General features: G+C 39.6%; 1 protein-coding gene across 4 annotated transcripts in view; it reads right to left on the bottom strand.

Moving 5' to 3' along the window:
• Positions 1-12,906, bottom strand: part of LOC138370331 (leucine-rich repeat serine/threonine-protein kinase 1-like) — a 304,947-nt gene that overhangs the window by 20,442 nt on the left and 271,599 nt on the right. The window contains exon 2 of one of the 4 annotated variants that reach the window (XM_069334579.1): positions 7,912-8,164. The exons of the other annotated variants lie outside the window; for them this stretch is intronic. Within the exon in view, the coding sequence (XP_069190680.1) occupies positions 7,912-8,164 (253 nt within the window). The remainder of the gene's footprint in view (positions 1-7,911; positions 8,165-12,906) is intronic. 4 annotated transcript variants of the gene reach the window in all.

The following is a 12,906-nucleotide window of genomic DNA, read 5'->3' as shown; positions in this document are numbered from 1 at the left end:
GGGGGTTGAGCTTCGGCTCTTTGGTCCCGCCTCTCAACTGTCAGTCAACTGGTGTACAGATTCATGAGGCCTACCGAGCTCTATCATATCTACATTTGAAACTGTGTATGGAGTCTGCCTCCACCACATCACTGCCTAACACGAACGTGCGTGTGTTTAATTACCTAAATGCGCTTAGGTAATTAATTTCCGTAGCTCTTGCGCTACGGAAAAAATGAAAATATAAAATCAGAAACCACGTTACAAAACGCAGTCAAATCATAACACAGAACGAAACAGCAATGTAAAGGATTTGGGTGTACTCATGTCGGAAGACCTTACCATTAAAAAACACAATGAAGTAGCCGTCACGACTGCAAGAAAAATGACAGGTTGGATAACAAGAACCTTTCACACTGGAGATGCTATACCAATTATGATACTCTTCAAGACGCTAGTGCTCTCTAGAGTGGAATACTGTTGCACAATGACAGCCCCTTTCAAAGCTGGAGAAATTGCTGACCTGGAGAGCATGCAGAGATCCTTTACTGCTAGAATCCACTCAGTAAAACATCTAAACCATTGGGACAGACTAAAGAGCCTAAATCTGTATTCTCTTGAGGGCAGGCGGGAGAGATACATAATAATTTACACGTGGAAAATAGTAGAGGGGATGGTCCCAAACCTGCACACAGAAATAACATCACATGAGACCAGAAGGCACGGCCAGCGATGTGCAGAATACCCCCGTTGAAGAGCAGAGGTGCAACAGGTACTTCAGAGAGAGAACTCTATCAACATCAGAGGCCCGAGACTGTTCAACACGCTTCCACTACACATAAGGGGCATAACTGGGCCGACCCCTCACAGTGTTCAAGAGAGAACTGGATAAGCACCTCCAAAGGATACCTGATCAACCAGGCTGTGACTCATACGTCAGGCTGCGAATCAGCTGCGTCCAACAGCCTGGTTGACCAGTCCAGCAACCAGGAGGCCTGGTCGACGGACTAACCTGAAAACACCTCAAGGTTACCTTGAGGTTAACATCCTTGTAGTTACAGGATGAGAGCTACGCTCGTGGTGTCCCGTCTTCCCAGTATTCTTTGTTGTACATAACACTGAAACTATTGACGATTTTGGCCTCCACACCTCACTTAATCTTGTTCCAACCGTCTACCACTCCGCACAAGAAAACTATCTATTTTTTTTTCGGCACCTTTGTTTCCTTAGCCTGAATGTGTGTCCCTCTTGTTTTGTGATGTTGCTGGTTTCAGGGTGGGGTGGGTGTGTATTTTTCTATGTGTGTCTGTAGAATCGAGTTCTTGGACCCCGCCTTTCTAACCAATCCATTTTTCCTCCATTATATCTACACATATATGTCTCTCTAAACACACACACACGTGATTGACAGTTGAGAGGCGGGACCAAAGAGCCAGAGCTCAAAGCCCCGCAAGCACAACTAGGTAAGTACACATATGCGTGCGTGTGAGCTACGAGATTGATTGATGATGATTAAGCCACCCAAAAGGTGGCACGGGCATGGACTAGCCCGTGAGCGGGGCTCTTTTGAGCCATTACCAGTATCAAGATGCTGATACTGGAGATCTGTGGAGGTGCGACTGCGCCCTGCGTGACGGAGATGTCTCCCGTGGAGCTACGAGGACATAATACTGGAACTAAACCTCAAGGCAATGGAAAACGGAAGAGTTAGAAGATTACGTGAACACCTATATAATTCTCAGAGGAAGAAAGAAACCTTCTTTCTTTATCTTTATCTGGGTAGATAAAGATAAACTATTAGCATGAGTGGTACACGAACAAGGGGACACAGATGGAAGCTCAGTATCCAAATGAGTCCACAGGGACGTCAGGAAAGACCTTTTTCGGTATCAGTAGTTAACAAATACAGTTTCAATTATAGATATAACCGAGCTGAAAAGGCTCAAGAATCTGTCCACTGGTTGATTGACAGTTGAGAGGCGGGACCAAAGATCCGAAGCTCAACCCACACAAGAAGAATTAGGCGCAGTACCCATACAGCCTGACAGCTGAGTGGCAGCGCTCGGGGGTCGTAGTCCTAAGAGCCCCGCGTTCGAGTCTTGGTCGAGGTAGAAACAAATGGGCTGAGTTTATTTTACCTGATGCCCTTGTTCTACCTAGCAGTAAATAGGTACCTGGGGAATTAAAGAGCTGCTACGGGCTGCATCCCTTGGACGTACGTACGTACGTGTGTGTATTCACCTAGTTGTATTCACCTGTGTGTGTGTGTGGTGTGTGTGTGTGTGTGTGTGTGTGTGTGTGTGTGTGTGTTAGAAATATATGTAGTAGACATAATATGAAAATTAGATTGGTTAGAAAGGCGGGGTCCATGAGCAAATAATTCGATTCTGCAGACACAAATAGTAAATACAGGCTTCGTAATGTTTACCATGATTCAGTGCTTAGCTCTTGTGAAAATCTTGAAGTTGTTGTTTAGTCAGAGTTGATTTGTTTTCTGTAGTAAGGCAAGTATTTACGGCCCCTGATTCCATGTATGACTAACCATCCTGTGAGATGGGAATATTAGATCAACTTAAAGCTAGTTTTTTTTATCTAACTGTGTAATCTTTCAAATGGAATAGGGTTAGCAGCACATTGTTGTGTATCTTGAGATCCTGAGGTTATCTTGAGATGATTTCGGGGCTAAGCCTCCCCGTGGCCCGGTCCTCGACCAGGGCCTCCTTATTGTTACACACCCCCAGGAAGCAGCCCGTAGCAGCTGTCTAATTCCCAAGGTACCTATTTATTGCTAGGTAACAGGGGCATCGGGGCGAAAGAAACTCTACCCATTTGTTTGCCGCCTCCACCGGGGATCAACCCGGAAACCTCAGGACTACGAATCCGAAGCGCTGTCCACTCAGCTGTCAGGCCCCCTAATAATGCGGGTGTTAGGGGGCTATACCGAAGCTTGTTAATACAAAAAAAAATCATGTCCCCAACAAAACAAATTAAAATTAAAAAAAAAAAGTGAATTTCTAAAAAAATGTAACAAGTTTTTTTTTTTAGAAATTAGTCAGCAGGCCTTAATTTAATATGCGCATTCTTTATGATGAAACAAATCATAATTGTTCATTGGGTGGTGTTTGGTGATTTTAAAGGTGGCGGGGTTGGGCGTGCGCGCGCCGGGCCCCCGACCCGCTGGTGTGGATGTGCGTGCCGAGGGTGCCGCTGACGGCAGACGCTTGCCACACCACTACAAACGTTCAGCCGGGACGCTTCTCTCCCCCGAGCGTCCTCGCATCGATTAGCTTCATTTTTTTTCATACGTGTTAACATTAGGACGACATGGCAAAGCATCATCCCGATTTAATCTTCTGCAGGAAGCAGCCCGGAGTGGCCATCGGGCGCTTGTGTGAGAAATGTGACGGGAAATGTGTGATCTGTGACTCGTACGTGCGGCCATGCACACTAGTGAGGATATGTGACGAGTGCAACTACGGCTCCTACCAGGGTCGCTGTGTCATCTGCGGAGGGCCGGTAGGTCCTTACAGTGCTGGCCAGGCACTCGTGAGTGGCAGCACGGTGCTTGCTGTGTATACTGCCAAGCATGTATGGTGCTGTGTTCCTAGGCTTGGAACCTTGGGGGGGGGGGGAAACTGTGTCCTTCATTGTCAGTATTCTGTCAAATACTGTGTTTTCAGTACAGTAGTATATAGAACTTTGATGCGTAAATATATGTGGCTATAGGTATATCTAAACATTCAGTGCTGAATGCACACTGAGACTACATTAATATTCTCTTGGCTAGCAACAAATCATCTCGTGGGCTTGTAACAAAGTGGCTGTTGGACCTAGCAGCCTAATCGCTACAATTATCAATCATAAACAATAACATTGTGTTTTATACTTTAAAGTAGCAGGCATCTTATGTCTGCCAAAGTGTTTTAATTTATATGTATCGCTGCAGGGATCCATCATTTATGCTGTGGTTTAATCATAATGCAGAATATCAATAATAAGCACAAATAGCTTTAGTAATTTATTGCTGTTTTTATAAACAGCAATAATGTTTAAAAACATTTAGACATTTGAGTAGCCAAATTTTAATCACACATCTATAAAACTGTTTGACTTTCATTAGCTTTGAAAAAATGAATAATAGGGCTATACAATATAAATTACACAGTGCTGCTTTTCAATGTTTACTCCTTTATTTTTAAATTTTAAGTTCAAGCATCCTATTAATCTGCCATGTTACTTTTTGGTAATAATGTGCAATGATTATATTTTCCAGCTTTTTGTTCATCGAGCCCTTAGATTGATGCTTAGGCTATGAAATGGCAATAATTAAATTAGATTTTGCCTACTTATTTGTGTTACATGAAGAACACACAGCATTAGAAATTTGTGTCTATCAATATGGTTACACTTGGTTAACCCTTGTAATGACTATCATAAATAATTACTAGATTTTTTATTGTTGGAAGTTTTAGTATTGTCTAGGCTTAATAACATTTTAAAAATCACACTTTCATTTAAACAAAAATTACAATAATTTATATCATCAGATGCTGGGGCAGACAACTAATAGTATGCTGATATTACAGTACATACATCATTTGCGATAATCATTTAATTCATATTTCAGAGGCTTTGAAAAATCATAAAATATTACAGTATAGCAAATTTGTATCACTAAGCATTCATATATATATCACTGCATTGTATTACGGTTCTGTGGCACTTTGGAAACGTCTGGCTGAAAAATACACAAGCTTTCTCTAGAGTATATTAAGTATTGTCTGAATAATGTGAAGATTTTGGTAGGTTCTAGCATTGATCACCTAACTAGTCCAAGAACATCAAAGCAAAGCAATACCTCACAGGCCTGTATCCATATTTTGTTATTCATCGTATTAACAATCTTTAAAAGTTAGAGTTCAATATTCAGACGATTCTCAAAATACAACTGAGAAAATGGCATTTCTCAGTATGGCCTGCAAACTCCTAAATAGTTCAGGCCATTACCATTTACTTTGGTAATGGCCTGCTATTTTCCTAGGAATTTTATCAAGCACTGTGCTCTTATTAGTGTCCTATTAATAGTCAAATTACTAATCAAGATGATTGGCAATGTCCTCAGTTCTGATGAACATTCAGCTTTTAAATATGTATCAGTCGAGTTCAAAACCACATTTTTACATTTAAAAGTGATTGTAAGCTATAACAAAACCTAATAAAATATAACAATCAAGGACTTTAGTATGAAATATTTTAATTTGCATATACAGTACTGAAGTGCTAATTGTATTTACCCCCCCCCCCAGGTGTGTCTGACGCGTACTACTGTAAGGAGTGCACAGTTCTGGAGAAAGATCGGGATGGTTGCCCAAAGATTGTCAACTTGGGGTCATCCAAGACTGATCTCTTCTATGAAAGGAAGAAATACGGTTTTAAGAAAAAGATGATGTCAAGACTCTCCGACACTATTTGGTACAACTGTGATAATGCATGTTATGCTTGGACAGTAACTGAGATGGTTGCTTTTATATCAGTATGTTGCATAGTAATGCCAAAATATTTGTAATTTATAAATAAATCTTTTGGTACAAAAGATTAATATTTTATATCCCAAATTGAAAATTATACTCTATGCTGAAGTTAAATTGGTTTCAAGATATATATATACTCTATAATCCTTTGTTTAAAATGAACGATGATTTTTTATCCGTTTACAAAGCCACCAAAATATTCATAAAAATTGTGTTACTATGGCTAGCATTTTGTATAGCAGTCAACTTTACTCCACATTACTGTACATAGACTTGGGTACAAGTATTCACTTTTTCTTACCAATCCAATTTGCAATTAAATATTTCTGGTGTGCATGTTGAACCGTGTTGATCTGCTGAAAAGCTAGAGTTTTGCATTTATTTAACATAAAATGTTCCATACATCCATTCTTCAAGCAATTATCAAAAGCACCAAGCCCAGGCTAAATAGAACAGTCATACAATAGTCAAAAAGTTATTAGATATTGGAAGGATGCCTTTACGAGAGCAAGAAAGATAACACTAGTGATGTCAATGGAACCTGATCCACCAATGATTTTGATTTCATTGAGGGGACCCAAGATTCAAAGGTAACTGTAAGGGAGGGATATAAAATTTTCAATCATCCTGAAAATCAGGACATTCTATGAGCTGTGCAACTGTTAGAAAATTGCAGTTCTGGCAGCAGTGCAGGTATTAGTTTCATGAGTGCCCACCAGTTAATCATGAGGCAAGTATATTGGCTAACCCAAGATGCTTCCCAACTTCCTGGGGTAGCAGACAGAACACCACAGGGATAGGACAAGTTTGATGGTATATTATTTGTACAGTAATAGCCAACCAGTTAGCTCTGAAATAGTTGCAGATTCCATTATGAATGATGGTAGAAATCTGAGTAAGAAATTTGCTTCTGGATTTAGGGGCCAACACGAATGACCATGGCCGCAGTATGCGTAACATCAGAAGCAATACTAAAGTGGCTTAAGAGCCCAGCATTACTCGACTATATAATTGCTAAAAATGCGGTACGGTCTGCGTTAGATCTTGATCAATATAGTATGAGAAGGGTTAAAAGATTTCTGGGTTATGAGAGCACTTCATTAACCTCATTCAATGCAATGCAACAATAACTTTTTATAAATTAAAAGTTTTCTGATTATCTCGCTTATAAAAAACTGCATTTTACATTAAAAAAAAAAAATCATTAGTAAAACTTTAGGGTTTTATTTTTCAGTAGCCATATGGTGCTTAAATCAGGTATGTCACAACTTAGTTTTTAAACCAATGTGAACTAGTTCCTCTACATAAATATTGTTCCTGCATTATCAAATTCACTAGTGATTTCTCTTGATAATAATTAGTTACCTTAAACAAATAACTGTACAGTACTGCACTTGTATGTGTGACGTACACACACACCTAACTTGGCTCTAGTATTATCACCTTAACTTTATGAATACAGAAATGTATAATGTTTGCTTATCTGCCAGTGGACAAGCTTTCATTCACTCTAGTACGGTATTTAATTGCATCCATTCAACATTTAACACCCTAAATAGTTTTTGGATTCAGTCATTATTCTCCTAGCACTATCATGAATCTATTTTAAACTGTGCTCTACTGATGGAGACATTAAGTTATGTCAAAGGATTTTCTGTGCACTCATAGAACATGTTTTTTTTGTTTAAACAGTCACCAATACATAGTAATTTACTATTTAATATATCTGGTCATGCAGTGAAGTGTTAAAAGGTGATGTTGGAACCTGAAGGCATAGGTAAGGTTCCCAGGTATAAATATTTATTGGGAAAAAGACAAATTGGCTAAGCTGTGGAGCACTGGTGGTTGGTTTTAGTGTATTTTAAAGCTATAATTGCTTGATTTAAATTTTGCAAGTAATTAATGTAAACATTATCCAAATGCATTTTTTGTATTTGTAAATCATGCAATCCTATATCTCCTTAAATGCTGGAGGCAAGAGAATTGTCCTATTCAAGTGCTAATGAGACCTAGAGATGGTTCTGAGGATCAACGTTGGAGTGGTCCAGTCTAACCAGGCCTCATGGTTGGTGATTTAAAAATAAAAAACTGTACTAACATCATTTACTAACCATTTTCTTTGGTCCCCCTTTACTTCAATGAGGGTGTGTAAACAAAAATACAAATCCTGCCATATGATCAGTGATGAATAAGTGTGTACAGGCACTATATTTATTTAGTAATTAATAAGAATGTACAAAAATAATAGGATGGATTAGTGAGATTTTGGTGCTGGAACCAGTGCACTGAAGGGAGCAGAAATTGAAAAACAGGAACAATATGCCATAAGAAATATACAAATACTGTAAACAGTTTCTAGGGTACAAGTTTGAAACATAAAAAGTATAAGAAGGAAACTCACCTTGCTTGAGAACCGGATAGTCAAAGAAATATGAGAAAGCATCTGAAGCTTTCTCAACTGAAGTTTTCTCCATCTTGAATCTCCTAGACCTTTCATCAACACTGTGCCTCCTGGTGACAGGTACTGCATCACTTGAGGCCTTGAACAAACTCAAGCTGGAGACTGAGCCTCTCCTGGTGAGAAGTGGTGAATGCTCAGGCCGTTTTTTTCTGTTTAGCTTTGGAGTCTCGACGGTACTGGACCGCTTGTTGTTCTGACCCAAAGAACACAGATCATTAAATGTCCCAGAAAATGAATTTCTCCTATCATAACTCGGTGTAAAATCTGACACACTGGCTCTCCGTTGTTGCAATCGTAACTTTAAGGACTCACTCCGGCTCGGTGGCTGGCTATCATTTTTTAAATTCCATGACAAACGCCATAAGTTAAAGCGTCCAGTGAAACTGTTTCTGGTTGTAGCAATGTTAGTAACATCATGTGGCACAGAGCACATACTATCATTATCTTGAAGAATGTCGTCTTGTCCTTCTTCATTTATTTGTTCAGAGTCTTCATCTGTCATGCTAGCATCAATTACTTCAATCTTTCCTGTTTTACTTAAGCGAAGTCTGGAGGATTCTTGCGTATCAAGTGAGCCACGTCTGCTCAATATCTTTGGTTCGTCCATACGATTAAAACGTGGCAAAGCAGACACACTATTTGTGTTATGCATATCTGTTGTTTTATACCCAATCCATGGTTCAGAGACTTGGCTTGTTGGTAAATCTAACTTATTTGGTAAATCTAATTTATTTGGTAAAACTGTCTCAGAGTCTTTTATACTATCAAACTTGTCATATACCTTTTGTAATATTTTCTTTCTCACACTATCATCTGTCTTCCGTAAGTGGACATCATCCAAGTTATGCCTAACAGTAGTTGGCAATGAACTTTGTGTTTTTGTGTCACACTCCAAACCTTTACTCACATCCGAGGGAAGTGTAGACACAAACTCTTTCACAATTCCACCAAATATAGCTGCCCCTCTTTCCAAACCTAAATCTTTTAAATTCATTGGCAGTTCATTTGGGGCCTGTGCTATGCAGTGTTTAATGCTGTTTTCTACAGTTTTACTACAAATATTCACTAAATTATCAAATGATAATCTACTAGCTTTTCTTTTCCAATCATTGCGGTCCAGATTTAACTTTGTATCTAACTTGTGATTATTTAAGTCTTGATACCTTTCACAATTTAGCTTTCTGCCATGTATGGATTCAGGTTCAACTATGTTTGTAGCTTTAGCCAACTCTGGCTGACTTTTTGCCTCTTTGTATAGCTTACAATCCTCCACATTATGTTGCTGGGAACCTTCATCCCGACTGAAAATGGTATTTCTGTAAACTTCCTTTCCTTGATTTTCATATTTTTTTGAGCTAACAGGGCCTGGTATATTTTTTGGATTGATTAATTTACTGTTTGTGCAAGTATCTTTGTATGTAGACCATCGGATAGGGTACCTGGTAGGTAGACTTCCATGACGGAGAATGGCTACATTGTGCTCTGGGGTACAAGGCATCTTCCTTTCACTTCTAGAGAGCTCTTCTTTCAGGAATGGCAAGTATCTACAATCAAGATCTTTACTGATGTTATGGGTAATCTTTAATTCACTATCTTTATTCTGTGATTTTGTTTCAGAAGGGCAGGCTAGGAACCTAACTGCATCCTTTGTAACTTTACCATTTAAGGTCTCCAATCTATCACTGATTCCATCTGTCAAACAACTCTGATGATTATTGTAGTTTTGGAATTGTTCTTCAGATTTGCTTTCGTTGTTGGTCATGCTAACACTCGTCTCCATCTTCATTTCACTGTCTCTCTTCGCATTTGCAAAATTTTCCATGGAAATTGTGTTCTTGTTGCATTCTTGAGTTGGCTTCACTGCATCTGTCTTACCTGCCATAAATTGCCAACATTTACCAGACAAGTCATACTGCTTGTAGCTAATAGCCACCACATTATCGTGACCTCCCATATCATCTTCACTGTCCTCACTACTTTCTCCTGTGCGAGTCGTATATGGCTTAGGAGCCGAAACTTCTCGTTCTGCTCTTTCTGAAGGCAGCCGACTCTTAAATTGTACTGGAGAGGCTTTGTACGATGAACTTGACTTTACCTCATTGTGTTTTGGCTTCTGCATATTATTTGAGATAATATTTGTCGAGGTTTTCCTATATATTTCTTGAACTTTGTGCACAGAATTATAGCTTTGAGCAGCACTATTAAAGGTATCGTCCAGTTTGTTAATATAATCTGACTCATTTTTGCCACTTGTATTATAAGAACTTTGGGCTAATGACAGTGAATGTTGGAATCCTTGAGCTTAAGCTGGTGTCATCAATGTGTTTGCTGGCCCTAGAGCTTGCATTGGTGTCATCAATGTGTTTGCTGGCCCTAGAGCTTGTATTGGTGTCATCAATGTGTTTGCTGGCCCTAGAGCTTGCATTGGTGTCATCAATGTGTTTGCTGGCCCTAGAGCTTGTACCGGGGGCAACCAAGTATTTGCTGGCCCTAGAGCTTGTACCGGTGTCATCAATGTATTTGCTGGCCCTAGAGCTTGTACCGGTGTCATCAATGTATTTGCTGGCCCTAGAGCTTGTGCCGGTGTCATCAATGCATTTGCTGGCCCTGGAGCTTGTACCGGTGTCATCAATGTATTTGCTGGCCCTAGAGCTTGTACCGGTGTCATCAATGTATTTACTGGCCCTAGAGCTTGTACTGGTGTCATCAATGTATTTACTGGCCCTAGAGCTTGTACCGGTGTCATCAATGTATTTGCTGGCCCTAGAGCTTGTACCGGTGTCATCAATGTATTTACTGGCCCTAGAGCTTGTACCGGTGTCATCAATGTATTTGCTGGCCCTAGAGCTTGTACCGGTGTCATCAATGTATTTGCTGGCCCTAGAGCTTGTACCGGTGTCATCAATGTATTTGCTGGCCCTAGAGCTTGTACCGGTGTCATCAATGTATTTGCTGGCCCTAGAGCTTGAACTGGTGTCATCGATATCTTTGCTGGGCCTAGGGCTTGTATTGATTACACGATATGAAGTAGCAATAATGTTATCATCACTTTCCCCTTTAAATGTTTTCTTGGTTCTGCACTCAGAATTTCCTCCTGCACTACCACCATTAACAATTTCATCTGCATGGTTATTTGTCTTTCTTCTGACACAATATTGTCTAACAAATTGTGGAGTATTTTTGCCTTCGGACAGTCTTTTGCTGTCATTAGTGAGTGATCTATAAACCTTTCTGCAAAATCGAGGTGTGGGCAGAGGGCTGTCTGTTTCTACAAAGTTTGCCATGCTTTTGTCTATCTCATTTTTCTAATTCACATTGAAATAATAAATTACAATACTCTTTAGTATCAGTTTTGCCTGCTTAAAAAAATCACAGATGAGACGTTGAATCTCAGCATAAAAAATTGTACTGTACAATAACCAGGCTTTGCAGTTTAGAGTCAAAATACTGCAAAATTCTCCTCCCTTCCCCCCAAATAATTTACAAGCTGTCATCCAGTGTTCATGGAGCCCGTTTCCTAGAGCGTTCCCAACGTCACTTAACTGTTGTACTAAACTGCCTGATTCCTAACCTACCCGAGAACCCCACGAACGGAACATCACGTCAGTTTTGTGAGTCGCTACCAATTTTTAGTACATCAGTTTTTTGGCCTTAGCATTTTGGTGTATACTTTCCCCTATGTGTAATTCGGAAAACGGGTTAGTAGTCACCTTGTGAGCTGAAATTTATTAGACACCCTATTCTCACCCCGTGAATAGCAGCTTATTGTACCTCTCATATTCACCCTGTGGGCGGTAGTTTATTGTGCACCCTATACTCGTGTTTACGGGCTCACCACAGCCCGTGCTACATGGACACTTCGTTCTGAGTAGCTAAATCTAAAAACAACAGCAAAACATCAACAAAGTCATCAACCATTGTGGAATTTCCACCACTTCGGTATGATAAGGGTTCAAAGCAACCTGTCCTCTTATAAATTACGTCGCTTTTTGGCCGTTTGCCCGTATGGTCGAAAATGAACGTAATTTGAAAATAAAAAAAAAGTTGATTTCAAATTACGTCCATTTTGGCCATGGCGCGCATGCTAGCGAAAAGCGACGTTATTTTTAAGAGCACGGGTTGTTCAAAGACCCAAGTGTCATTAAAACATTCAACGATGGTAACAAACTATTGTTGATTTATGTATTTAATTGTTGGACATACTGATCTATAATCTTATTTTTCTAATATTGTAGCTAATTATTCTTTCAATATGAAATTTAAGTGAAAAATTAAGTGTTAAACTCTAATGTCCATCTGCTAGGCGGTAATATTTTATTTTTTTTTAATATTAAACTTCACAAGTGTTTCATAACGAAATGGTTCGAACAAGTTTACACTAGTACATTTATGGGTAATGTTTCTCATATTTTACTGATTTGATTAAAATAATTTTTCTGTTCAGAATTTTTTTTCAAAGTGGCGCCGGCACGCCTCTCAACACCTCCCGCGCTGATGTACCTGGCTCACCTCAACAGTCTGAGGGATCACTCCACTACAAGTTTATTGTATTCCTAAATATGTACATTTCGCTTGTTGGGGTTTTTCACAACTTTAAAGTTTCCAATAAAGCACACATGATAAGTTCGATAACTACTCCATAAAAAAAAGGCAGCGAGCGGTTTTGCCTGAAGGGTTAGAACCTAGGCAATCCGACCAACCGGAACCCATAATCATCAAACGTCAATTTGGCGGCGATTTTAATTTCTATAAACCGCCGCAATTTTCACGTTGGGGTCGATAGCATAAACATCCCAGAATAATAAAAATATACGAAGAGCCTAATCACTGTAGAAAACGTGGCGGCGCTATAACACTGTAGGTAAACCAGAGCTACAGTGGTGGTGGTGTTATACTGGAGAGGGGAATGTTCTTGGCCAGCTTAGCTAGCTTTTG

Source organism: Procambarus clarkii, chromosome 31, assembly GCF_040958095.1.
Source record: "Procambarus clarkii isolate CNS0578487 chromosome 31, FALCON_Pclarkii_2.0, whole genome shotgun sequence".
Taxonomy (NCBI): Eukaryota; Metazoa; Arthropoda; class Malacostraca; order Decapoda; family Cambaridae; genus Procambarus; species Procambarus clarkii.
Note: the sequence above shows the minus strand (reverse complement) of the source record. Positions and strands in the feature narration are given on the sequence as shown.